Source organism: Chlorocebus sabaeus, chromosome 13 (assembly GCF_047675955.1).
Source record: "Chlorocebus sabaeus isolate Y175 chromosome 13, mChlSab1.0.hap1, whole genome shotgun sequence".
Classification (NCBI taxonomy): domain Eukaryota; kingdom Metazoa; phylum Chordata; class Mammalia; order Primates; family Cercopithecidae; genus Chlorocebus; species Chlorocebus sabaeus.
Genome location: NC_132916.1, coordinates 18,919,109 through 18,947,104, shown reverse-complemented (window position 1 = coordinate 18,947,104; position 27,996 = coordinate 18,919,109). Strand labels below are relative to the sequence as shown.

The window sequence follows — 27,996 nt, the reverse complement described above, 5'->3', positions numbered from 1 at the left end:
TGAGACTGAAACCGTGATGTTTTGACTCCCAATCCAGAATGTTTGATCCCCTAAATCCCACCGCTTTGCTGTTTCCATTCCTTTCTCCTGTTTTCATCTATTTTCACCAAGAGGGCAAGATATTTGCTAACTGCTACACACCCAAATTGTATACCAGGCAGGTCAGAATGACTCTAACATTTTATTTAATGGAGCAGAATAAAATATCTTTCTACTAAACAGTGACAAGTGTTTGTTTTAAAAAAAGTATTGTGCAAAAAAAAAAAAACAAAACAAAACTGCTTTCAGCATAGGCTATATTTTACAAAATAAATTTACAGTGGGAACCACAGAGCTATTTAGAGTGTCTAGTATAACTGATTTTATTGTTACTCTGCTTTTTTGAAAAAGAAGTGTATGAAGCAGAGGTAAGTAGTACTGAGGAAATAATAAGTAAAATACTAAGGACGAGATGCACATTGGCAAAGTTCTTCATTAACTGTAATGTGGTGGAGAAATATATGTTCTAGACAGGTCAATCATAGAATTAGAAAAAGTTGGGATCTTGGATTGTTGAGTTCAAACCTTTAGTTTTAAAATTGAAGACTTCAAATTTTGATTGACTACAGATCAATCAACAACCTGTTGGAGTTGGAAACTTAAATCTGATTCTCCATCCTTGTTTGGGATATGAAGAAAAGGAAGAAATTTATGAGGTTTCTTTTTTTTTTTTTACTTGTGAAACTAATGTATCATCATGTAAAAATATGAAATAGAAAGTGTTAAAAATGATAAAGAAATAAGAATTGTATGTGTTTTCATAACCTCATATTCTTACTTTACATAAGATGGTAAGTCTATTTTGGAATTAGTTATTTTTAAGAATAGCATTATAATTCAATGTTAGATAAAGATGTATTTAACCCTGTCCCCTTTAATAAGTGTTTGGATTTTTTAAGTTTGTTTCCAAGTTTTCGGTAAATGATGCTTCAGCAGTTATCTCTGTTTGTTATCTTAGTATGTATCTTAGATTAATTCCTCAAGATAAATATTTAAAGGTATGGTATATGTAATATTCTTGATACATACTTCCATATTTCCCTCCAGAAATGTGTGCACCTATTTAAATATGTGTGGAGGTGCACATTTTAGCACTCCTCATTATTCTGGCTGCCTTCTATAAATCAAGTTACCCTGGTATTATGGCTCTCCTCCAGAAATCTAATCATTTAAACACAGGAAGTGAATGTGTGAATGAACAATTAAGTGCTGGCCAAATGTGGAAAAATGTTAAGTGTAAATCAAAGGCAACTGAAACGTTAAATACATCTTCCATTCCTCCGCTACATCCGTGCTCTTTCCCATACTCCACATCTGCTCACTAATATTGGAAATAAACTGTAATGAACCTGAAATGTCTGACTTACTAGTGTGTTTAGGTGAGTTTTATTGAAACACTGACTGACCCCACCACTCTAACACCATCACCTTCATGTATGTATCTTAGATTAATTCCTCAAGATAAATATTTAAAGGTATGGTATATGTAATATTCTTGATACATACTTCCATACTTTCAGCAGTCACGTGTCATCCTGTGTCCCCCAAGGACACTGCAGTGACTTTCACAGTGACTTGTGCTGGGTTGAGGGGCAAGTGGTGGCTGAAATCCAGCCCCAGTCAGCTTCCCAAACCAAACCACCTTTACATGGTGTCTATGTGTAAAGGTGGTTTGCTTTGGAGAGATTGATCCCCATGAGGGATCAGCACCAGCCCTATGTCTATCTCTTCTTCTCCTGGGGAGATGTTGGCTATTTTGCCAGCTGGAGAAGGTCATGCAGTTTGTTGTCAGGAGACAGGTTCTTAAGTGCCATTGGTGTCGGGCAAGACAAGCAGAGGGAATCTCTCATGACTACAGGCATTTCATAAGCTCTGGTGTAGACGATAATTGAAATGTGTTGATTTCATAGTAGTCTAATACAGAGTGGTGCTAGAATCTCTGTATGTGCCTATTTAGAAAATAACTTCATATTTAATTCTTCACTTTACATAAGAGATATGTGTATTAAGTACACCTTTTATTTTAGAACAGTTTTAGATTTTAGATTTAAATTGGGAAGACAGTAGAGATTTCCTGTCTAACCCACACCCAGCTCCCATATTAGTAACATCTTGCATTAGTATGGTATATTACATTTAATGAACCAATACTGATATTTTATTATTAACTAAATTCATGCTTTATTCCAATTCCCTTAGTTTCTACCCAATGTCCATTTTCTATTCCAGTATCCCATCCAGGATGCCACATTACATTTTGTTGTCATGAATTTCTCAGATTTTCCACGTTTTTGATGACCCTGACAGTTTTGAGGAATACTGGTCAAGCGTTTTGTGGAATGTACCTCAATTGAAGTTTGTCTCATGTTTTTCTCATGATTAGCTTGGTATTACACGTGTTTCAAGAGGAAGACCACAGAGATGAAATGCCATTCTTATCACATCATATCAGACGTATATTCTAACAATATGATTGATGACAACTGACGTTGGCTTTGGCCAACTGGCTGGGGTAGTATTTGTCTAGTTTCTCCTTTGTAAAGTCCTTCTTTACCCCATTTCCACACTGTGCTCTTTGAAGGAAGTCACTCTGCACAGCTCACAATGAAGGAGTGGGGAGCTATGCTTCTCCTCTTCGAGGGTTGTGCATGTACACAAATTATTTGGAATTCTTTTGCATGGGAGATTTGTCTATTCTCCCCCATTTATTTATTTATTGAATTATTTATATCAGTATAGCTTCATGGATATTTATTTTAGACTTTAGGTTAAAAAACAATACTACTTTATTTTATTGTTCAAATTGTTCCAGCTTCTAGAAGTTATATTTTTATCGAGAAGATTTGTTTTTAAATATAAAAACACTTAAAAAAAACTAAGTCAGCAGGATAAAATATTTTTAAATTTTCCTTAATGGGTGTTCTCTGTACCATGTTTCCATGGAATAACATTCTGAAATCTAAAAATTAGTGTTTGTATTTTAAGCGCTAAGATCAGAAAGAAAGTCACAAGTTTCCCAGACTGAGTTAGACAACATGTAACTCAGAGTTATGAGGAACACCCTTCCCATTCCTGCATTGTAACCAGTGTTACAGTTACACAAGAGACCGGTGTAACTTCCCCTCCTGTGTGCCAGTTGCCAGGACTTATTTTAGTTCTTTTAACATATCCTTCCCACGAAAGAGAAGTTTTTTGAACAATTTCCCCATGAGTGCTCCTCCCACCCCAACTTGTGCCTTTTATTCATGTCTTTATAATATTTATTGGTTGGCTAGTGCAATTGCAGAGGTTGGCAAGTCTCAAATTTGTAGAGCAGGCCAGTGGGCTGGAAACTCAGGCAGGAGTTAATGCTACACTCTGGGGGTAATTTTTTCTTCTCTGGAAACTTCAGTTTTTACTGACAAGCTTTTCAACTGATTGGGCAAGACCCACCCATGTTATGAAGGGGAACTGTACAATCAGTTGGCATTTAACCCAATCAGTCAACTGATTGTTGGTGTCAACCATATCTTCAGAATAGCTTCACAACAACATCTAGACTCATGTTTGATTAAATAACTGGGTCCCATAACCTTGCCAAGTTGACACCTGAAATTCACCATCACAGTGACCAAGACAGAAAGTGTAATGAGCAGGAAAGCACCCCAGTGACAAGACAGTGAAAGACAAGCCTGGAGACGAGGAGTGGGAAGACTGATTTAGATGGAATGGTCAAGAGAGGTGGTATTTGAGCCGAGATGTGAAAAGATATAAAAGAAGGGAAGGAACCAGTTCTGCCAAGAATTTGCACTTCTACAATTTCCCAGATGATATTAATGCTGTTGCCCGGAAGCTTATACTCTGAAAACCACAGAGTAAGGGTACACCTCTGTTATTATCCAATGAATCCTGAGAAAGCCCATTAATATTGCAGTGTGACCATTTTTTCTCAAAATTCCTACCTCACACGCTCTGAGGGGCTGGCAGCTTTTTTGGGAAGGTAAAATCTCAAGAGGGAGGCTTCGAATGATTCCAGGACAAAGTGAAGATAACATACTACCACAGGTAAAGTCTAGGTTTACTTGGAGGTGGCTCAAAACACAAATCCCATCAATTTTATGAGACATGAGGCCATGACTGGGTCCTCACTCTGGGCAAGTCACTGAACTCATTAGAACCTCCGTTTTCCCATCTGCACAAAACGAGGTGGTAACGGATAAGCAATCCTGGGCTGCATTGTGGTAGTGCCATCAAGCAATGATATTTGTCAGGACGGAGGTGTGATTCAAGTACAGGCACTTCGTTATCTGATGCCTGTGTGTTGAGTGTGAAGGAGGGGTTTATTATTCCTCTATTCATGTCCTCTCTATTCTCAAAGTTTCTTACATGGGAGGAAAACCTTGGTAAGGTAAAGATCACAGCCACCCTGGGGTCAGACAGAGGAGTGTGCCAAGCTTGGTAAGCATCACCGTTCAGGTGAGTGGGGAAGAGACTGAACCCCATTAAACCAGATGACCTCCAAGGCCCTCCCTGCCCCAACATCTGAGAGCTGCCTGGTTTGTCTGCACAGGGTGCTCACAGTATTCCTGACTTTGACATAATTTTAACATTGAAGTCACAAGGATACCCTGGATCACAACTGCTGGAGAAGAGATGGTAGTGGAGTTTGTTTCCCAAGAGACTTTTTCTGATTCTAGTGGGGCCAGGATCAACCTCCAAAATAAGAGGTCTTTGCAACTGCTGCGAGCCTCCTGGCACCTCTACCCTCTAGTGAGAGGCTGCTCTCCTGCCCCACCCCAGTTCCAAGCGTGCTGCAGGGAAGGAACTCACTGTGCTGGCAAAGGTGAGCTGGAGACCTGGCACAGCCTAAAGCTTTTTTAACTGACCCTCTTTAATTTCATCCTCCCTGTACTTAATCTAGAGAGTCATTGATGAAACAAACATGCCATTTTCTCCCAATTTTGCACTTTTAAATGTCAACAACAAACAAACATTCATATACACAAATGTTGCTGAAGGACACTTTTGGCTTTAGACAAGGATAAAAACTGAACCTCTTAGTGTGACTTTGGTTGATTTATTTAAAAATCTGTAATTTGACATACGAAGAATTATTAAGACTATTTTTTTTGGTAGGCATTGAATGTGTCCTTGAAAAGTAAAAAGATATGTTCAGTTTCAGTCTTCTGTCTATGGGTAACCAGTTATCCCAGCCCTAGTTATTGAATAGGGAATCCTTTCCCCATTGTTTATTTTATTTTACGTTTTGAGACGGGGTCTTGCTCTATCACCCAGACTGGAGTGCAGTGGCACGATTTTGGCTCACTGCAACCTCTGCCTCCCAGCTTCAAGTGATTCCCCTGCCTCAGTCTCTCCAAGTAGCTCAGATTACACATGTACACCACCACACCTGGCTAATTTTTGTATTTTGATAGAGACAGGGTTTCACCATGTTGGCCAGGCTGGTTGTGAACTCGTGACCTCAGTTGATCCACCCCACTTGGTCTCCCAAAGTACTGGGATTACAGGCATGAGCCACCATGCCCGGCTTCATTGCTTATTTTTGTCAGCGTTGTCAAAGATCAGATAATTGTGGGTGTGTGGTCTTATTTCTGGGCTCTCTATTCTATTCCATTGGTCTATGTGTTGGTTTGTTTATCAGTACCATGTTGTTTTGGTTATTGTAGCCCTGTAGTATGGTTTGAAGTTGGGTAACAGGATGCTTCCAGCTTTGTTCTTTTTGCTTAGTATTGTCTTGGCTATTTGGGATCTTTTTTTTGGTTCCATATGAATTTTAAAATAGTTTTTTTTCTACTTCTGTGAAGTATGTCATTGGTAGTTTCATAGGAATAGCATTGAATCTATAAGTTGCTTTGAGCAGTATGGCCCTTTTAATGATATTGATTCTTCCTATTTATGAGCATGGAATGTTTTTTCCATTTGTTTGTGTCATATCTGATTTCTTTGAGCAGTGTTTTGTAGTTCTCCTTGTAGAGAACTTTCATCTCCCTGCTTAGCTGTATTCCCAGTTATTTTATTCCTTTTGTGGCAATTGTGAATGGGATTGTGTTCCTGATTTGGCTCTTTGCCTGACTATTTTTCGTGTGTAGGAAGGCTAAGTGATTTTTGAATGTTGATTTTGTGTCCTGAGACTTTGCTGAAGTTGTTTGTCAGCTGAAGCAGTTTTTGGGCCAAGACTATGGTGTTTTCCAAATATAGGAACATGTCATCTGCAAATAGGGATAGTTTGACTACCTCTCTTTCTATTTGGATGCCCTTTATTTCTTTCTCTTGCCTGATTGCTCTGGCCAGGACTTCTAATTCTATGTTGAATAGGAGTGGTGAGAGAGGGCATCTTTGTTTTGTAACTGGACCCCCTCCTTACTTCATATATAAAAATTAACTCAAGATGGATTAAAGATGTAAATGAAAAGTGTAAAACTCCAAGAACCCTGGAAGACTGCCTGGGCAATACCATCTTAAACATAGGAATGGGCAAAAATTTCATGATGAAGATGCTAAAAGCAGCTGCAACAAAAGCAAAAATTGAGAAATGGATCTAATTATACTAAAGAGCTTCTGCATAGCAAATAAAACTATCAACAGAGTAAACAGACAACCTACAGAATGGGAGAAAATTTTTCCAAACTATACTTCTAACCAAGGTCTACTATCCAGCATCTATAAGGAACTTAAATTTACGAGAAAAAACAACCTCATTAAAAAGCAGGCAAAGGGCATAAACAGACACTTTTCAACAGAAGACATACATGCGGCCAACAAGCATATGAAAAAAGCTCAACATCACTGATCATTAGAGAAATGCCAATCAAAACCACAATGAGATACCATCTCACACTAATCAGAATGGTTGTTATTAAAAAGTCAAAATATAATAGGTGCTGGTGAAGTTGCAGAAAAATAGGAACACTTATATACTGTTGGTGGGAGTGTAAATTAGTTCAATCATTGCGAGAAACAGTGTGACGATTCCTCAAAGACCTAAAAACAGAACTACCATTCAACCCAGCAATTCCATGACTGGGTATATACCCAAATGGATATAAATCGTTCTGTCATAAGGGCACATACCTGCGTATGTTCATTGCAGCACTATTCACAATAGCAAAGACATGGAATCAATCTAAATGCCCATTGATGGTAGACTGGATAAAGAAAATGTGGTACATATACATGATAGAATACTATGCAGTCACCAAAAAGAATGAGATCATGTCCTTTTCAGGAACATGGATGGTGCTGGAAGCCATTATCCTTAGCAAACTAATGCAGGAACAGAAAACCTAATACTGAATGTTCTTACTTGTAAGTGAGAGCTAAATGATTAGAATTCATGGACACATAGAGAGGAATAACAGACACTGGGGCCTATCAGAGGGTGGAGGGTAGGAGGAGGGAGAGGATCAGGAAAAATAACTAATGGGTGCTAGGCTTAATACCCGGGTGATGAAATAATCTGTACAACAAACCCCCACGACACAAGTTTACCTGTGTAACAAACCTGCACACGTACCCCTGAACTTAATAAAAGTTAAAAAAAAACCCAAAAGGTGAAGTGTTGGTGAGGATGTGGGAATGTAAATTAGTACAGCCAATTTGGAAAAGAGCCAAGGAAAATGTTTTATTGAGTCAGATGATGCTACCCTACAGCAATAGCTTCCAAAGTGGGGTGTCCTGAATAGCAGAAGTTCTCTTTACATTTTCAAACCTCATCTTTTTACTTTCTGACTTTGAGTTTCATAATGAACATGTATCAATACAATAGCACACTATGAATTTTATAAATGAACAAATATGGGGAAAATAAGATATGTTCACTTTCCTGGCTGACCCCAGTTAGTCTAAACTATCAGTTATGGGATCCATTTGTTCTAAATATTGAAGGCACTGTTGCGGGGCCTGAGGAGGGTGAATGATAGACTCGAATTCCTTGAAGGAATAGAAATGTGACTACTATGCTAAGAAGCAGGCCCCATGGAGTATAAATAGAGTATCCACTGTGCCTTTACATTTGTTTCCCTGGAGGAAATGTAAAACAACTCTCAAGACTTTCTGGTCATTTCCAAGTCATAAAGGGCTACTAATTTATATAACCAGCCCAATGTCAATACCAAATGTGTGAGTTTCATTTCATCTCACAACTCCTCCCCTTTCCCAGTTCTGGCCCCATACAAGCCCGCTGCCTGCAGTAGGATGGAGGAAGATGGTTTCTTTTTCATTCCCTGCCATTTATTTGTCTTTGTACACCTTAAAGCCAGCCTGAATTTCTGCTCCCTACAAGGTTGAAGCGGGTGGGTCAGGAGGTGGGGAGAGAACTAAGGAATATTGGCGTGAGCTGTTATTTTGTTTATCCTAACTATATAATGTTGGATAGCATGAGTTTTCCCAAAAGTACCAGTATAAGCAGTAAATGCTATAACTGATCATGAATTGTTTACAGTGATTGAGTAGAATCGTTGCATCTGGTCATGAATAGAAAAAGCACCTCCCAGACAGCTGGTCTGCTGCCAGGAGTGCAGCTTTAGGGGTCCCCAGACCCATTCTATTCACATCTCTTGACTTTATCAGCTGTGTGGTGTATCTGTGGTTACAGGCTGATGTGGTTTGGCTGTGACCTCACTCAAATCTCATCTTGAATTGTAGCTCCCATAATTCCCACGTGTCATGGGAGATACCCAGTGGGGTGTAATTGAATCATGGAGGTGGGTCTCTCCTGTGCTGTTCTTGTGGTGATGAATAAGTCTCATGAGATCCCATGGTTTTATAAATGGGAATTCTCCTTCACAAGCTCTCTTGCCTGCTGCCATGTAAGAGGACCCTTTGCTCTTCCTTTGTCTTCTGCCATGATTGTGAGGCCTTCCCAGCCATGTGGAACTGTGAGTCCATTAAACCTCTTTGCTTTATAAATTGCCCAGTCTTGGATATGCCTTTATTAGCAGCGTGAGAATGGGTTAATACGTGAACCACATTGTTATAGAGTTTCTGAAGGTCATTTAGAGGAGAAGTCCATGCCGTGGGCTGAGCTGGGACTCAAGAATCTCAAAGGCGACTCAGTGCAATCATCATGAAGGGCCCATCTTGAGCTCCTAAGGCAGGACAGGGCTGGGTCTTATGGAGACATGTGACTTTCAGGTAATCCAGTGAGCACTTGTGTTTTCCTCCTATAATTCTTGAGGAATGGATATTGTTCTATTTTCAGATAGTATAATAGTAAGCACCTGGAAAATACTATATGACCCCAAACAACAGGTAAAACGTCAAAAAACCCTTTTATCTACACGAAGTTAGACAACAAGTTCAAATAGTCTTATCCATTTATTCATTCTCTTCCAATACAACCATGTATCATTTAATGATGGGGATGAGTTCGGAGGAAGGAGTTGTTAGGAGATTTTGTCATGGTGCAAACATCCTCAAGTATACTTATGCCAACCTCAGTGGTATAGCCTACTACACATCTAGGCTTGTATATACAGCCTATTGTTCCTAGACTATAAACCTGCGCAGCATGTTACTATCCTGAATACTGCAGGCGACTATAATATAATGGTAAGTATTTGTGTATCTAAACATACTTCAACATAGAAAAGGCACAGTGAAAATATGGTATAAGAGATAAGAAATGGTCCACCTGTACAAGGCACTTGCCAGAATGGAGCTTGCAGGACTGGAAGTTGCTCTGGGTGAGTCAGCGAATGGATGATGAGTGGATGTGAAGGCCTAGGGCATTATCATATGCTACTGTAAACTTTATAAACACTGTGCACTTAGGATACACTAAATTTATTAAAAATTCTTCTTTCTTCGATCAATAATAAATTAACATTAGCTTACTGTATTTTTTTAACTTTATAAACTTTAATTTTTTTTAGAGATAGGGTCTTGCTCTGTTGGTCAGGCTGGAGTGCAGTGACACAATCATAGTTCACTACAACATTGAACTCCTAGGCTTAAGCAATCCTCACACCTCAGCCTCCTGAGTAGCTAGTACTGCAGATGCACACTACTGCACCCAGCTAGTTTTAAAATTTTTTGTAGTGACTGGGTTCTGCTCTATTGACCGGGCTGGTCTTGAACTCCTGACTCAAGCAATCCTCCTGCCTCGGCCTCCCAGAGTGCTGGGATTATAGGTGTGAGCTACTGCACTTGGCCTAAACTTTAATTTTTAAAATCTTCTTGACTGTTTTATAATAACACTTAGTTTAAAACACAAACACATTGTACAGCTGTAAAAAAAAGTTTTCTTTCTTTACATCCTTATTCTATATGCTTTTTTTCTGTTTAGGTTTTTAAAAACGTTTTAGGCCGAGCGCGGTGGCTCATGCCTGTAATCCCAGCACTTTGGGGGGCCGAGGCAGGCGGATCACGAGGTCAGGAGATCAAGACCATCTTGGCTAACACCGTGAAACCCCGTCTCTACTAAAAATATTTAAAAATTAGCCGGATGTGGTGGCGGGCACCTGTAGTCCCAGCTACTTGGGAGACTGAGGCAAGAGAATGGCGTGAACACAGGAGGCGGAGCTTGCAGTGAGCCAAGATCACACCACTGCACTCCAGCCTGGGCAACAGAGCAAGACTGTCTCAAAAAAAAAAAAAAAAAAGTTTTAAAAATCAAAGTCACAAACACATGCATTAGCCTAGGCCTACCCAGGGTCAGGATCATCAGTGTCACTGTCTTCCGCTTCCACATCTTGTCCTACGGGAAGGTCCTCAGAGGCAGTAACACCCATGGAGCTGTCATCTCCTCTGATAACAATATGGGCTTCTGGAAGACTCCAGAAGGACCTGCCTCCTGCCTAATGCTGTTTTACAGCTAATATTTTTTTTTATAGTAGAAGGAGTACACTAAAATAATGATAAAAACTGTAGTAAAGTAAATATATAAACCAGTCATATAGTCATTTATTATGATAATCAATTATTATGTACTGTACATAATTGTATGTGCTAGACTTTTCTACAACTGGTGGCACGATAGGTTTGCTTACGCCGGCATCACCACACACGTGAGTAATGTGTTGTGCTGTGACATTAGGGCACCTACAATGTCAGTAGGTGATAGGAATTTTCCAGCTCCATTATAACCTTACAGGACGACCGTCATATGTGCAGTATAAAACATCATTATGTGGTGCATGACCATATTTACTGAGCACCAAATATGTGCCCAGGCAGTGTGCTAGGGACTGAAAGGGACCTCAAAGTCTAGTAAAAAAACCACAACACTAAAACAATATGTGTAATTCAAAGTGACATGTCCTGTAATAGCTGGTTGCCTACCTACTCCCCAGAGAGAAATTAAACCTGCTTGCTTAACTTATTCATTTTATATTCATGTACTTACAGTATAAAAACATACTTTAAAACATATTAGGAGTATAGGATGTTATCCGTAGTGATAGGCTATTTGATGTTCTCTTCATTGAGTTCTAAAAAATTGGGATAGAGTGTAACAAAATGGGGAAGGGAGGGTTAGTATAAACTCTCCTTTGATGTCTATGCTGTGGATCAGAAAACTCATGAATACGTCAACAATTGGATTTTCTCCTAATAGGAAAACACCTATTTGGCTTCTTTTGCAAATGTGAAAAGTTAATCAAAAATATAAAACTTATTCTTTCCACTAAAACTAGGGCACAATCATTCTTGTCCTCTTATTGGAGTCCAAATGGGTTTCCATCATCTTCAGATCTAGTAGTTGTATTTATTGATGACATAAATGCAAAGACTAAAAGATAAAGTTAAGAAAAATTCCGTGGTTTATGGTTTCAACTCTACTGATAATTTTGTATATAAAGGGATTCTAAATTAGACTGTATACACATTTGCCATTTGAGTTCCAACCATTTTAGCAATAGATCAAAAGATCTTAATGCCTGATAGTTGACAGATTACTTCCAAATATTTCTTTTTATTTTTGTGAAAGCCAAAGTCCTTTTCTCAACATGACAGTCACAATTTTGTCAACAATCTACCACTTATTTACAAAGGTTTAAAATCTGATAATAGATATTTACCTGGACTATACAATGTCTCAGTGGGAGCAATAGTGGTTTACAATGGGTCTGAAAATGTTGCGAAATAGTCAAAACTGGCATTGCAGCAATTCATTTCCAAAAACACACTAGTCTTGTGAGTTTTGGTTTTTAAGTTTATATAGCTTGCTTCTGGTGTTAATGTTCTCCACACCTAAGGTGCCAACATGCATGGCTACTCTTCGTCCCCAGAGAAACATTGCTGATTTGTACCAAATTTCAATGATGTGTCAAGCAAACTGTCATTTTGGAATGACAGTAAGCACTCCTTCAACAACAGCGCTTTATTTCGTCCAAAACCTTTGGGCCCCACGATTCTGATCTTTATCACACTTTCAGTACCTGTCATTCATTATCAGCTTGTGCTCCTGGAGCCCCAAGAATTGTCAACTACTGACAAAATAATGGAGCAAAATAGCAAGAAGAACCTGCAGTTCCTACATCATTGCATTTAATCTTTGCACCAATTCTTTGATGTGGAAATTGTCCCAATTTTATAGATTCAGCTTAAAGACCTTGATTTGTCCAAGATCACACAACCACTAGGAGGTATAATGTTCAAACAAAAATGTCTGAAAAAGACTGGGTGTGGTGGCTCACGCCTGTAATCCCATCACATTGGGAGGCCGAGATGGGCGGATCACCTGAGGTCAGGAGTTTGAAACCAGCTTGGGAAACATGGTGAAACCCTGTCTCTACTAAAAATATAAAAATTAGCTGGGTGTGGTGGTGCATGCCTGTAATCCCAGCTACTCGGGAGACTGAGGCATGAGAATCGCTTGAACCCTGTGAGGCAGAGGTTGCAGTGAGCTGAGATCACATCACTGCACTCCAGCGTGGGTGGCAGAGTGAGACTCCATCTCAAAAAAAAAAAAAAATCTGAAAAGATAGATTACTTGGCCTCACTCATAGTAAAAAAGTGTCAGTTAAAAACGCATGGAGAGATACTATTTTGAAAAGCATCAAAAAGTTTAAAGATCCATCATCTTTGTAAGGATATGGGAGTTTAAATTGTACAGGCATTATGAAGGTATTTGGCTACATCTACCAAAATTAACATTGCACATATTTACTCACGTGTAAATTGACTTATGTACAAATTCACTAATTGTAGCATTGTTGATAATCGTAAAAGATTAGGAACACACCTAATTGCCATTAATGAGGAACTGGTAAAATAAAGTAGAATTCCTCTGTGTCATGGAATACTATGCAGTCATCAAAAATGAGGAAGATATTTATGTAGTGAAATAGAAAGATATCCAAGATATATTGCTAATGAAAACAAAAAACGTGGCACGAATAAGGTGCATGTTACTATCTGTGTCTTTTAAAAAGGGGGTGTGGAAGAATGTGTGTGTGTGTGTGTTTTCTTCAATATGCGTAGAATATCTCTAGAAGGAAATTTAAAAACTGGTGACCTCAGTTGTCTCCAGAGAGGGAAAATTGGTGGGTTGCAGGCAGAGGTGAAAGATTTTCCCACTATGGCTTTGAAAATATCTTTTCAAGTTTAAAGCACCAACTGCATTATATATCAAAAGTAAACAAAATAAAATTTTAAAATGAAATGACTTCTGTAAAACACTTGATAGATGTTCAGTTAACAGCCATCAGGATTTATTAGTAATTGTGGGTTTTGCCATTAAAAGTAATTTTAAAAGTAATGGTTTTGCCATTAGTTTTAATGACAAAAACCACAATTACTTGTGCACCAACCAAATACCTTATGCTTCTGGTGAGGGCATCTCTCAGAAGAGAGATCACGAGTAAAGAACACTAGAAAGGATGTTTAACATTATTTCCCTTTTTAAAACTGGTGGTTGTCAAACCAGTCTAAATGAAAGGTCTCCAGAACTGATGATTATGTTCATATAGCAGTAGTTTGGAGTGAACAGAAATCATCTTCACCATCAACCTAGCTCCGAAAGAGGCCAAGCCAATCTGGTTCCCTTTGCCAACCACCTTCCTCCCAATCTATACATTGGGGTGATCCACTACAAAGCTCTCAAGAATATACACAATGCTACTACAGTCATTGTGAGTGAGATCTGAAGGGAGCATAGGCTAGGACTCATGAGGTTATAGTTCAGAGTTTCTACTGAAATTCCTTTCAACAAAGTGAAGAGCACATCACTGGGGTTACAAGTGTTACTGACTACTTAGCTAGTGCTAGATTACCCAAAAAAGTAACCGAGTCTCATGGGCAGAGGTGGGAAAATCTGTTAAGCACATAGTGAAGGATGAATCTGGGCTGATTGGAAAACATTTGTTTGAATGAATGTAGCATTTATTTCCAAGAATAAGCATGTCCAGACTGATTGAGCAAGAGTTATATTTAGTTCAGTCGTTCTTATGTCCATTTTGAGAAAGCTAAACCAGCATGCCAGAAGGGGTCAAAGATCACGTTTTGCATGAAAGAAAAGCCAATGGAACTGGGACTGTTAGACTTAAACTTTTGGGTATTTTACACTAGGACTTAGAAATGATTTTATTCCTTTTTGTATTTTCTGTCTCTAGCATTGCAAGTAGCAAGAGAGTGAATTTTTGGTACTTGGAATACTCTCTCCTCATTTTTCCTTTGGGAAAATCATTAGCCTATCTGACTTGACTGCTATTGAATATATTCCATGACATCCATAAGTCTACCTTCGGGCATTGCTTGTGCTTGTGTATTACATATGATTAATTGCTTACATAAGAACAATGATGAACTCTGCAGAGGGGAGGAGGGATGTGAAGAACAGCTTACTTAGGTATTCCAGGCGCTAACAAGGGATGGTTTGATACAGCTCATTCTTGTTTTGAATTTTCATGCCTCTTGAGAAAGAAAGGAGCAGAAAATGCTTTGCATGGTGCTATGTCCTCCCAGGTCCTATGTTTTCTTTTTTGTATTTTGTCAGTTCTCTAAGTAGGGATTTTCTTAGTTTAATAGAATTTCCATTTTTAAAATTCAAATACCTACATATGAGATGGAAGTGGAAATTAATCAGAAGCATTCCTATAAACTGCAGACTCAAATTAAGTCCTTGAGCAAGCTGGCATTTTGATGAGATGAGGATTCAGCGGGTGGGACAGTTGTACATTTGAACTCTGGGGACACTGCCGAAAGCGAGGCCTGAGAAGGTTGTGTTGAGGAAGGAGTGTCAGTGACTGAGCCTGTTGGAAAGGGAGGCTGAGAGAGTTGAGGACACATATGTAAGGGAGAACACATTGATTGGTCAGGTGTTTTTTTTCTGCTGTGAGTTTCGATTAGAATTTTGGGTCTCATTAAGTGACCCATGTTGAATAGAGGTTGGGTAGAGCTGGCTTGGAAAGCCCTCAGTGAAGAGATGAGCTCGACAGTGTGATAAGGAAGTAGATGTGAATTCAGGACAGGAAATGGAGAAGGACAGGGTGAGAAAAGGGAACAAATTTACAATTTGTGCTGTTAGCCATTTATTAGAATTTGGTATAAGAATTTGTGGACTTACTGTTTCCGTCTGGATTTAAGGTACAAAATCCTACTGGCTAGTGTCACTAAAAGTGATGTCTTTATTCAGTTGTCAACTACTGGCTAGTGTCACTAAAAGTGATGTCTTTATTCAGTTGTCAACCAAAAGTTTTACACTAAATTCTTTTGAATCTTTGAATGTTTATATTATTCCCAATAATCTTTCCAATTCTTTTAAAAGGGTGATTTTTAGGAAGGCTAGCACTTTTTGATCACAAAATAGTTTCCCTGATGAGTATGATAGCTTCAATATCTTTCAAATTAGATTCTTTTGGAAATTGAACTATATCAAATAAAATAAAACAAGTAGGGTTTTGTTGTTGTTGTTGTTAAAGGTATTATTATATTTGCAGGTTTGTACAATTTAGCAGATACAGGAAGGGTTTAAATTTTTTCTTTAGCTAGAATGTTCAGTTCAAATTATACAGATATAAGCCTGAGACCTAAATGAACTCTATTCTGAGGAGTAATGAATGGAAGGTAGATTACTCATTTCTTCATGTTCAAAAGACAAATTATGTCTCTGAACACAGTTGTTCCAATGTTTTTAACTTACGATCTCAAACTCTTCCCATTTCTTTATCAGTGATTTGGGTAATGTGGAGGCAGTCTTGTTGTAGTTTCCAAAGATTTAGGCATTTTTGCGACTCTAAGAATAGTTCATTGAGCCACCAATTTGTCCCTTAATTTTATTTAAGCTGAGCAAGGCCCATCTGACTTCTTCCAAGTCAGAAGAATGCAGCATCTACCCAGAGAGGCTGAGGGTGGGATAGAAAGAAGGAGGCACTCCAAGTTTGGAGACACAGATTCTAGTCCAGTTCCTTAAGCTGCATGACCTTCAGCAAGTCTCCCATGTTGTTCGGGGCCACAGTTTCTTTATAAGTGCAATGAAGAGCTTGGACTCAACAACTTATAAAGAAACATTAATTCTAATGGTCTATTACGTGAAAAGAATGTGAGTTGTTCTAGAAAATATGAATCTGCTCCCCGATTGTACTCCAAGCTCAGGTTCTAAATTTCAGTTATTGTAGTTACTTCTTTTGATGTCAATCACTGAGGAAGTCAGTTAATGCAGAGATGATGTCTGGAAGGAGTTTACAAGTTTGTTATTCAAATAGTATTTGTTGGGGGCCAACTAAAACTACACATCAGGGATTGTGCTCACATTGGACTAGTGTCTTTGGAAAACACAGTCCTTGTGTGTCCTTTTTGAATTTACAGGCCAACTTCGGGAAGCAGAGAGACAAATAGGAAATCCAACAGCATGATAAGTAGTACAATGGGAATGTTTAGGGAGACATGAGCACTCAACAGGATATCAAGGAAGGTTTCCTGGTGGCTGTGATGTCTCAAGGGAGACTTGAAGCATGAGTAAGAGTGTGTCAGGTGAAAAGGAAGGGGAGGAAGATTTCAGGTAGAGTAACTTGCATACATGAACATTTAGACCCAGAGAGAGTCCAGAGGGACTGAGGAACTTAAAAGAAATCCAGTATGGGAGGAGTATAGTACCTGTTGGGGAGGGTGGGGACTCTTGATAAAGCAGGATAATAATTCAAGTTCTTTGGCTCTTGAGTTACTTTTGGACAAGTTGAGCTTCAGGTAGCTAGTACATAGTAGGAGCTTAATAAATATTTATTGAATGAATGAACATGTAAGTAAAATGTCTAATAGGTACCTGGAAATGTGGACTTCCTAGTCAGGAAAGAGAGGTTGGATTGAGATTTCTGTTTTGAAGTTTTCAATGTATATATGAAAGTAAAAACACAAGGACTGGTTGTGATCATCCAGGAGAAGGTATGCAGAGGAGGAAAGAGGGTCTAGGGGCTGAATCCTGGGGCACCCACACCTGAGAGGAGGAAGAGGAAGAGGGGCTCTCAGAAGAGCCTAAGCAGGAGGGGCCATTGTAATAGGACTAAACACTAAAGCCTAGAAGTCAGCTCTCTGGGGGCAGAAGTTTTTGTTTCGTTTATTTTGGGATGCCTGCTGTTGACCAGATTATGCCCCCAGACCCACCCACATTCACATATTGAAGCCCTAACCCTCAGTGTAACTGTATCTGGAGACAGGGTCTTTGGGAGGTAATTACAGTTAAACGAGGTTATAAGGGTGGGACCCTACACTGATAGGACTGTGGCCTTATAAGAAGCGCTCTCTCTCTTTCTGTCCTCCTCCTTCTACCCTCTCCAGGGTCCACCCCCACCCCACACTGAGAAAATAAATCACTGTTGTTTAAGTCACCCAGTCTACGGTGTTTTGCTATAGTAGCCTGAGCTGACCAAAACAGTTCTCGACACTTAGGAATGGTCCTGGTAAATACAGCTAATCAATATTTTTTTTGAGTGAATTGAATGAATGAGTCATTCATTGGCATGCTTATGAATGCATTCCTCCCTCCGCAGTGTGATTGTCATTGATCAGGTTGGGAGAAGGGAGGAGCTCTTGCAAGCATGGAAGTCCTGGGTGCTTAGGGAGAATGGGAGGGTGCTGTGGACACAAAATTGGAAGAAAGAGCTGAAAAGGCTGAAAAGGTTGAAAATGCTAAACTGCTCAAATCTCCTCTCTCTCTTTTTTTTTTTTAAATCATTTGGCTAGACTGGCTCTGAAATTGGGGATGGTTCTTGGTTGATTATGTAGTGTGTGTGTGTGTGTGTGTGTGTGTGTGTGTGTGTAAAGGCCCTTCTTAACATTAGATAGTACTATCGGAATCTAAGTGAATTTAGGCACAATCTAGATATTGCTCTTCATAGAGAAATAATACTCTAAGCTGGCAATGAAATTCCTCAAGTAAACAACAGATAAAGGGAAGGAGAGGGACACAGTGTAATAATAATTGAAATAATTGGAATTCTTGTATCACTCATGGCACTTACAGTGAAAGTACTTTCTAAATTGTCTTCTATTACATGCAACATAGGTACATTATATAAAAAGATCCTAAAATATTGTTAAAAAGAAATTTTCCCAGAAAATGTAAGATAAAAGTTAACTAAATTCTACTAAGCTTGCAAGTTAACTCCAAATCATTCATTGACTCATAATCAAGAACAGTCTTGCTGCCTGACAACCAAAAAATTCAAACTGTCTTCATCAAGTCCTGGGTGGGAAGCCAGGAAATGGGATCTGAGATCACAGGCTTTGTGAGAGTCAGGGTCTTTGGCTTGACTCTTGGTCACAAATCATGCCTTTTTTTCCTTGGAGAGATAATGGGAAAGAAAAGGCTGTTTCAAAACATGTTAAAGAATACTGATTCCACTTGGCTTCTTGTTAACGTGTACCCTTGCAGACTTGGGTAAAACCTGATCCTGTTAAAAGTCATTGTACTTAAAAAGATTCATGACTAGAGTGTTAGGACAATTCTGTGGCCTTGAGGGTCCCATTGCAGCAAGAGGAGTCTGACTGAGAAGAGGATAGCTCTGTCCTTTGATGCTCAGTAACCTGCATGCCCAGCACCTTGCTGGCTGTGCCATTGGTAGGAAATGCAGTATATGCACTTCAATTTGTAAGAGATCGTGGTCCAAAGAGATCATAGATTTATTTTGCCACCTGGCCCAGAGGGTGATAGAACTTCAGACAATGGTTGCCTATAGGGGTTGGGAGTTTATTGGAATGGGACACAAAGGGAAATTTCTGCGGTGATGGAAATACTCTATACTTTCATTGGGATAGTTGTTACATGGACATATCCATCTGTCACATTCATCAAATGGTATGCTTTAGATACATGTATTTCACTGTATATAAATTTTGCCTCAAAAAACAAAAACTCAAGGTCAGGTGAAAAAAGTCTGGGAACTAATCAAAAACCCTTAAAATAAGTGACCAAACTATTTGTGAAAATGAGCAGACTTAAAGGGAAATTCTTCGTTATTTTTCCACATTAGAGGAAAATTGATGGTATCAGATAAATGCTCAAAAATAAGCTTCCAAACAGAGCATTTATAATCAGTACAATAATAAGTTTGAACACAGCCAAACCTTCATGTCTCAGAGTAAAGGAACCATTTCTTTTATGGTATAAGCTATTATGGAGATAGTTCCACATTTATTTTCTTTCATGCTTCTTTTGGAGGAATAATGTTTTTGTAAATGTAAAAAGCTTTTAAAGGAGCTAGAGAAGAAGCTATGTTTGGTCATAGTATTATCTGCTTACGAACTAAAAATTCAGAGCTCTCTTGTGAATCATGCTGCCAAGAATTGCAGACTTAAGCCTCGAGATTGTACGAATTTAAATTTTGACTTTATGACCTCAGTCAGCATAAAGATACAAAGATAATCTTCCATCAAAAACAGTTTTGAAAATGTTGGAATGGGCTGGGCGCGATGGCTCATGCCTATAATCCCAGCACTTTGGGAGGCTGAAGCAGGTGGATCACCTGAGGTCAGGAGTTCAAGCCCAGCCTGGTCAACATGGTAAAATTCCGTCTCAACTAAACATACAAAAAAATTAGCTGAGCATGGTGGCAGACACCTGTAATCCCAGCTATTTCAGGAGGCAGAGGCAGGAGAATTGCTTGAACCCGGGAGGCAGACATTGCAGTGAGCCGAGATTGCACCAGTGCACTCCAGCCTGGGTGACAAAAGTGAAACTCTCTCTCAAAAAAAAAAAAAAAAAAAAAAAAATGGTAGAATGTCACATGGAAAGTTAACTTTTAGAGATAGTAATCCAGACACCTATAATATTACGTTGTCCTTTTAAGTATCTATATCAATAAATTAACCAACATTTGATGACCTAACATGGCCAGGGACAGGGCTGGGTGCTCATAATTCCCGAATAATTCTAGCCAGACTTTATCCTCAAGGAGCTTATGAGCAGGGTGAAGGGATAAAAAGCAGATAAATAACTCTAATTCAGGAAGAATGTGATACATGCATGATAACTACCACTAGAATTCTGAGGAGAGGAAATTTTCTTTGAATAGAGACTAAAGGAAGGAATAATGAATGTGGTAGCATTTGGGCTGGACCTATTGCAAGAGTCATGCTTTCCCCTGACAAGCCAAGAAAGTGGGGATTCAAGGTAGAAGGAAAGAAAAGCTCTGAGTTCTTTGAGTATTAAAATTTTGCTTGGCTGAAGCATAGGTTACAGTCGGAGGAGATGGACTAGGAAGGATCATTACGGGTGGAGAGGAAGCCCTGAACTCATGGGGGAAGCTATGATTTGGGTTCAAGGCAGAGCTGGGTCATGTCAAGATGGATCCTGAAGCAGTAAAAAAGTCCAAGAAAGTAAACCGGTCGCAGGGTTTAGGATGAAGTCTGGGAGGAAAGGGCAGAGAGATTCTTAGGAGGCTCTTAGGACAGGTAAGGTAATAGGTCTCAAAGGGAGTGGCAGAAATGAAATGGAAAAAGAGAGATTGTAAAGCTGGAAGGCCCAGAAACTGCCTCTTGATTAGGTGTGGAAGGCAAGGGAAAATCAGCCCTCGAGGAAGACAGTGAGATTTTAATCTGGATGACTGGAGAGACAGTAATGCTGGGCACAGACAGAGGGAAGTTGAGAGGAACACCATGTTTGAGAATGGTGACTCATATTTGAACAAACCAGCAATGCCCAGCAGACTGCTGGAAAAGTGGGGCTGAAGATATATTCAATGGCGGAGCCAGAGCAATCTTTATCCTTCTTCACCTGGGAGAACCAGTAAGTCATGACTGGAGTGTGTGTATCTAGCAAGAAAGGTTGGGGAGGGAAGCAAAGAGAGCTGGGAACCCAAGAGTGAAGTTTTTGCCAAAGGCATGAGAGAAAAGTCGGCGTAGCACACTATAATTTCCCACCCAAGCTCACCAAGCTCTGGGACAAGGCTCACCAAGATGAGTTTATACTTTCCCACCCAAGCTCACCAAGCTCAGGGACAAGGCTCACCAAGATGAGTTTGGAAGAGAATGCTGGAAAGAAAACTGACTTTATTGAACTTCTTGGACTAACTTTGATTGTAAATCTCTGAACAATCAAAGCCTATGAGGAGACAGCCAACCTTCTTATTCTTCCTATGTCAATAGTGAACAATTGCAGATCTCCTTTCCTTTTTTTCTCCTTTCCCCTCTTCCTCTCTCCTCCCTCCCTGAATGCTCTTGGTTTTTTTTTTTTTTTTGGACTGGTCTAGAACATGGGTGGTCATTGTTGACCTACAGGAGGGACCGCTGTCACCAACAAAGGGTAACAATCTTTCTTTTCAATATTTATTTATATCTAATATTTATTTTCAATACTGACTATGGAGAGAGCTCTCCTATGCTCCAACACTGCAATATTGGGGGTCTTTCAAAGCACCAAGATATATATTTGCATCTGGCATCATTAACATTTTTATGACTTTCTACTTCTTTCTTTGTACTGGTCTCAAGAGCCACTCATAAATCTATCAGTAACTGCATAGTGTCCCAGGGCCAGAGACCGGCCACTCCTGGCATTGTGATTACAGTCATTTAATATCCAAGGTGGTGACTAATGTCTGGCAACAGAGGCTCCATTGGGTGTCATGTGTCCTGGGACCCTGAGCGTGGGCACTCTAGGAGCACCTCATTATTGCATGTTAGTACTATGGCCAAGAGAAATGTTGAGAAAGTGGTCAAGAGGTGGATCCATGTGAACGCCACTGGAAAACGAGAGACCTCTTTCCCGATCACTGTCAGTGCAACTCGAAAGCCTAAAATCAGTTGAAAACAAAGGTATCTACCTTTATCTTATGTTCATATCCTAGGCTTTTAATAATATGTATTTTTCACATGTTTACAGAAAGCAGTCAACTGAGCTATTCGTGGAAAGGTTTGTGGGTTTGGTTAACGAAGTGGAGGAGTATTACATTTCAGCTGGAAACACATCCCTAGAATGCCAAAACATTTATTCCAAAGTCTGGTTTCCTGGTGCAATCGGAGGCATGGCAATGCCTCTGTTCAGAGACTGGGGTCTAGGGCCAGTAAGGCATTTGATCCACATGTATCCCAGAAGGCTTTTATTGTTAAATTATATTCTTTCGGAAAAACCACCCATGTCCTATTTTGTAAACTTGATATCCATACACTTTTGACTGGCATTCTATTTCAGCCGTAAGAGTATGATTCACAGCAAGCCTGTTTTTCCTCTTGCTTGGGGTGGCAGCGGAAAGCATAGGGTACTTTCCAGCCTCCAAGGGTAAGGGGCAAAGGGGCTGGGGTTTCTCCTCCCCAGTACAGCTTTCTCTGGCTGTGCCACGCTGCTCCCTGTGAGCAGACAGCAAGTCTCCCCTCACTCCCCACTGCCATTCATCCAGCGCTGTGCAGTAGCCCAGCTGCGTGTCTGCCGGGAGGGGCTGCCAAGTGCCCTGCCTACTGGCTGCTTCCCGAATCCCTGCCATTCCACGCACAAACACATCCACACACGCTTTCTGCCTAGTTCACACACTGAGCCACTCGCACATGCGAGCACATTCCTTCCTTCCTTCTCACTGTCTCGGCCCTTGACTTCTACAAGCCCATGGAACATTTCTGGAAAGACGTTCTTGATCCAGCAGGGTAGGCTTGTTTTGATTTCTCTCTCTGTAGCTTTAGCATTTTGAGAAAGCAACTTACCTTTCTGGCTAGTGTCTGTATCCTAGCAGGGAGATGAGGATTGCTGTTCTCCATAGGGGTATGTGTGTGTCTCCTTTTTCTTTCATGACTTGTAGGATTCTTTGTGCCATTTGCATATAATTTGGCAGGTTCAGGTTTTTTGAGAGCCCTATGAAGTGCTTTTTGCATGTGTTTTAAAAAGGCATTTGAAAATTGAAAGTGTGATTTATGGAAACTAAATCATCTGTGAAAAATTGCTTTGGAAAGTAATGATTGCTGGCCATAAAGGGAAATATCTGTGATGTACCTAATGTGTTTTTAACCCTTTATTTGCTGACAATCTATAGTCATTAATGCTGAACTCGATTTTGGCTTCATATTAAATCAGCTAATCTGCATATTGTCTGACAATGGTCTGTTTTTGTAGGAATTAGATAAAATGTATACTTGATATAAAATATTCAAAAATGTAACTATTAGTAACAGTAAACTTGGCATTTAGATATACCAGGAACACTTTGTCAGGCACTCTGTTGGGTGTTTGGGATAGCAATTAAAACAAAGTATTGGTAGTTGTACCAGAGTCTATTAGGCTGCAGGAAAGGAAGTTTATTAAAAAGTATAAACTCTCCAAGATTATAGATGCATGATATACTTCCCGTATTTTTTGTCTCCTTAATATGTATATATGTGTGTGGGTGTGCGTATGTGTGTGTGCATGCTTAACTTTTGATTCAGTTAAAAACTTTTTTCTATTTGTTTTTCATCTGGATATTTGATTCTGCATATCCTAGCCCAAGTGAACCGAGAAGATCGAGTTGTAGGACTAAAGAATAGACATGCAGAAATGCATTTTAAAAATCTGTTAGCTGAACCAGACCGACAGTGTCACATAATTGCCAAAGCTTTGGTTCATGACCTGAGGTTATGTTTGGTATGAAAAGGTCACATTTTATATTCAGTTTTCTGAAGTTTTGGTTGCATAACTAACCTGTGGAAGGCATGAACACCCATGTGCGCCCTAACCAAAGGTTTTTCTGAATCATCCTTCACATGAGAATTCCTAATGGGACCAAGTACAGTACTGTGGTCCAACATAAACATACAAGTCCAGCTGAGAGAATCTCAGAAGGTTGTGGAAGGGTCCACTTTGGGAGCATTTTGCAGAGGAAGAAACTGAGGTCCTGGCAGGTTGCATTCTTCTGATGGCAAAATGCAGCTCTTCCTATATGTATACCCTGAATCTCCGCCCCCCTTCCCCTCAGATGCCCCCTGTCAGTTCCCCCAGCTGCTAAATATAGCTGTCTGTGGCTGGCTGCGTATGCAACCACACACCCCATTCTATCTGCCCTATCTCGGTTACAGTGTAGTCCTCCCCAGGGTCATCCTATGTACACACTACGTATTTCTAGCCAACGAGGAGGGGGAATCAAACAGAAAGAGAGATAAACAGAGATATATTGGAGTCTGGCACGGGGCACATAAGGCAGCACATTAGAGAAAGCCGGCCCCTGGATTCGTCTTTCGCGTTTATTTTAAGCCCGGTCTTCCCTGGGCCACCTTTAGCAGATCCTCGTGCGCCCCCGCCCCCTGGCCGTGAAACTCAGCCTCTATCCAGCAGCGACGACAAGTAAAGTAAAGTTCAGGGAAGCTGCTCTTTGGGATCGCTCCAAATCGAGTTGTGCCTGGAGTGATGTTTAAGCCAATGTCAGGGCAAGGCAACAGTCCCTGGCCTTCCTCCAGCACCTTTGTAATGCATATGAGCTCGGGAGACCAGTACTTAAAGTTGGAGGCCCGGGAGCCCGGGAGCTGGCGGAGGGCGTTCGTCCCGGGACTGCACTTGTTCCCGTCGGGTCGCCCGGCTTCACCGGACCCGCAGGCTCCCGGGTCAGGGCCGGGGCCAGAGCTCGCGTCTCGGCGGGACATGCGCTGCGTCGCCTCTAACCTCGGGCTGTGCTCTTTTTCCAGGTGGCCCGCCCGCTTCTGAGCCTTCTGCCCTGCGGGGACACGGTCTGCGCCCTGCCCACGGCCACGGACCATGACCATGACCCTCCACACCAAAGCATCCGGGATGGCCCTACTGCATCAGATCCAAGGGAACGAGCTGGAGCCCCTGAACCGTCCGCAGCTCAAGATCCCCCTGGAGCGGCCCCTGGGCGAGGTGTACGTGGACAGCAGCAAGCCCGCCGTGTACAACTACCCCGAGGGCGCCGCCTACGAGTTCAACGCCGCGGCCGCCGCCAACGCGCAGGTCTACGGCCAGACGGGCCTCCCGTACGGCCCCGGGTCTGAGGCTGCGGCGTTCGGCTCCAACGGCCTGGGGGGTTTCCCCCCACTCAACAGCGTGTCTCCGAGCCCGCTGATGCTGCTGCACCCGCCGCCGCAGCTGTCGCCTTTCCTGCAGCCCCACGGTCAGCAGGTGCCCTACTACCTGGAGAACGAGCCCAGCGGCTACACGGTGCGCGAGGCCGGCCCGCCGGCATTCTACAGGTACCCGCGCCCGCGCCGCCCGTCGGGGTGGCCGCCGCGCCCGGCGAGAGGGAGGAAGGGAGGAACGGAGGGAGAGAGAAGGGGGAGCCGAGGGAGCCGCGGGACGCGCGACCCGAGGGTGCGCGCAGGGAGCCCGGTGCGCGCGGCCCAGTTCGGGGGTTCTGCGTGCAGCCCGCGTAGCGTTCAGAGTCAAGTTCTGTCGCCGGGCAGCTGAAAAAACGTGCTCTCCACCCACTTACGGTCCGTGCGAGAGGCAGACCCAAAAGCCCGGGGCTTCCTATCTAAACACACGTTGGAAAACCAGACAAAGCAGCAGTTATTTGCGGGGAAAACACCTCCAGGCAAATAAACACGAGGCGCTTTGAGTCACTCGGGAAGGTCCCGCTCTTGGCATTTAAAGTTGGGGGTGTTTGGAGTTAGCGGAGCTCCGCAGAATTTTATTTATCCTTTCAACGTTTTTGTTTAATGTGCTCCCCAAATTTCCTTTCATCTAGACTATTTGATTGGAAATCTGTCGGCTATAATGATGACTTTGTGGGAAGCGATTCCTTTCCCCTCCTCCCCACCCCACGTCCTGGGGCTTTAGAGAGCAATTGGGAGTTGAATGGGTCTGATTTCGGAGTTAGCTGGCTGAGTCCGCGCTGGAGCGGATTGCTGGCATGTGACTTCTGACAGCCGGAAATTTGTAGGTGTCCCGCGAGTTTAAAACAAGCCATATGGAAGCACGAGTGCTTAAAAATAATCTCCCGCCAACCCAGTGACGAGCCTGTCCCACCCGGGGAGAATGCCCCCGAGTGGCGTGCGGGTCCGGCGGGGTCTGCGCCTCGCAGCCACTGTGGAACGAGCGCGGCCGGTCCAGGACACAGGAGACCACTTCGTGACTTCAATGGCGAAGGTTGTGTGTCCTCATTTTTATTTTTTTTTTCCGATAAGATTTATTCTTTCTCCCTCTCCCTTTCCTCCCATTTTCCCTTGCCCAGTTTCTCCATTTTTTTTTTTTTTTCCCCTGATGGGCCTGCAGAGGGATTAGGTGGGCGCTTCTGGTGAATACCTGCATAGGTGGCCACAGGACAGGTGTACTCTGGACTGGGTTTGGGAGCTTCAGGGCGCTACATGGCTGGGTGCTGAATTAGGCATTTCCTAACTGTACACTGGTATCTGGACTGGTGTCTCCATTATCTTTCTGCCTTGTAAGCCGTGGACCAGTTTCTGTTAAGTATTCTGTTTCTAGGGACATTTATAGCAGAAGGAAGGGAATAAGGTGCAGTTTGGTCCCAGAGGATACGGAAGGGCAGATTCTGGGGGTATCCAGCGTGCATCTTCAGCCGCCTTAGAGAAATTTACAGCGTCCCACAGCCACGCAGGTCCAAGCTGTCTTTACTTAAAAGACAAACAATGAACAAAACTTTTAAAAGTTGGCATGTTTCAAATTAATTTTACTTGTTTTAATTTAGGGTTAAAACAGAGAAAAAGGATATCTTCTGCCCACTTTTTTTTTTTTTTAAATGTAAGAACAAAATACAGCGATTAAGTCTAATTCCACACAACATTTAAAACTCCTTGATGTGAAGGAAGGCATTGGTGTGATGTGAATTCCATAACCTTATGATGGACTCCAGAAACCATTTTCCTTCCTATTTAATTTTCAGTTCTTTTACTGCAAATTAATGCCACTGAATTTCAATGGGCACTAATGAGACTGCTCCTTGGTAGATTATTTACTGCCTTGCTAATAATTACAAAGTGAACCTGGTCAAATACAGTGGGGATCGCATCTTATTCAAAATTGTTCATCATCCCAGCGATAAGTAGTATCAGTGTCATGTGCCCTATCTTACACTTTTTGCATTAAATGATATTCAAATACTCTTAGAATAATAAAAAAAGATACAAAGAACTTAAAAATTAAAAAAAAACAAAACTTGCACAAATGTGACTCTGTTTGGAAATTCAGTTTTAGATTGATTTTTCCTGTGTTTTATTTCCCGGATTATCTTTCCTCTTTTGTTAGAATTCTGCCTCTTATTATCCAGCAAGGAAAAGAAGCATCTATGCAAGTTCTTCATATGGACAGATGTTATTTAGTATTTTTGCCCTCTCAGTTTTTCTGCTTAAATAACTCTGGGTATAAAGGAAAGGATTGATTGGACTCTTTTAGGAAACTTCAAGTTTCTTAAGTAGTTCTCAAAAGGTTTTAGGGCTGAAAGCAGTGTTTTCAAACTGCTTGTTGTGACCCAGAAGGTCGTGAAATCAGTTTAATGAGTCTAGAATATTTTTTAAAAGGAATAAAACAGAAAGGAATATAATAGAAAATATCAGAGTGCATGGCATTTAGTAAGGATAAGTTTTGTTTCCTGAAAATCTGTTTTAATTATACATGCTTCTGTGTGCTGATTGTGATGTAAAATGTATTTCTTACTG

The 27,996-nt window shown here is 41.1% G+C and overlaps 1 protein-coding gene across 15 annotated transcripts in view; it reads left to right on the top strand.

Moving 5' to 3' along the window:
- Positions 1-27,996, top strand: part of ESR1 (estrogen receptor 1) — a 458,483-nt gene that overhangs the window by 90,446 nt on the left and 340,041 nt on the right. For 3 of the 15 annotated variants that reach the window (XM_038000576.2, XM_008007598.3, XM_073022340.1), the window contains exon 3: positions 25,054-25,575. In XM_038000576.2, the coding sequence (XP_037856504.1) occupies positions 25,124-25,575 (452 nt within the window). In that variant the 5' untranslated portion in view covers positions 25,054-25,123. The other 12 variants (XM_073022344.1, XM_073022350.1, XM_073022348.1 and 9 more) reach the window with 8 other exon arrangements.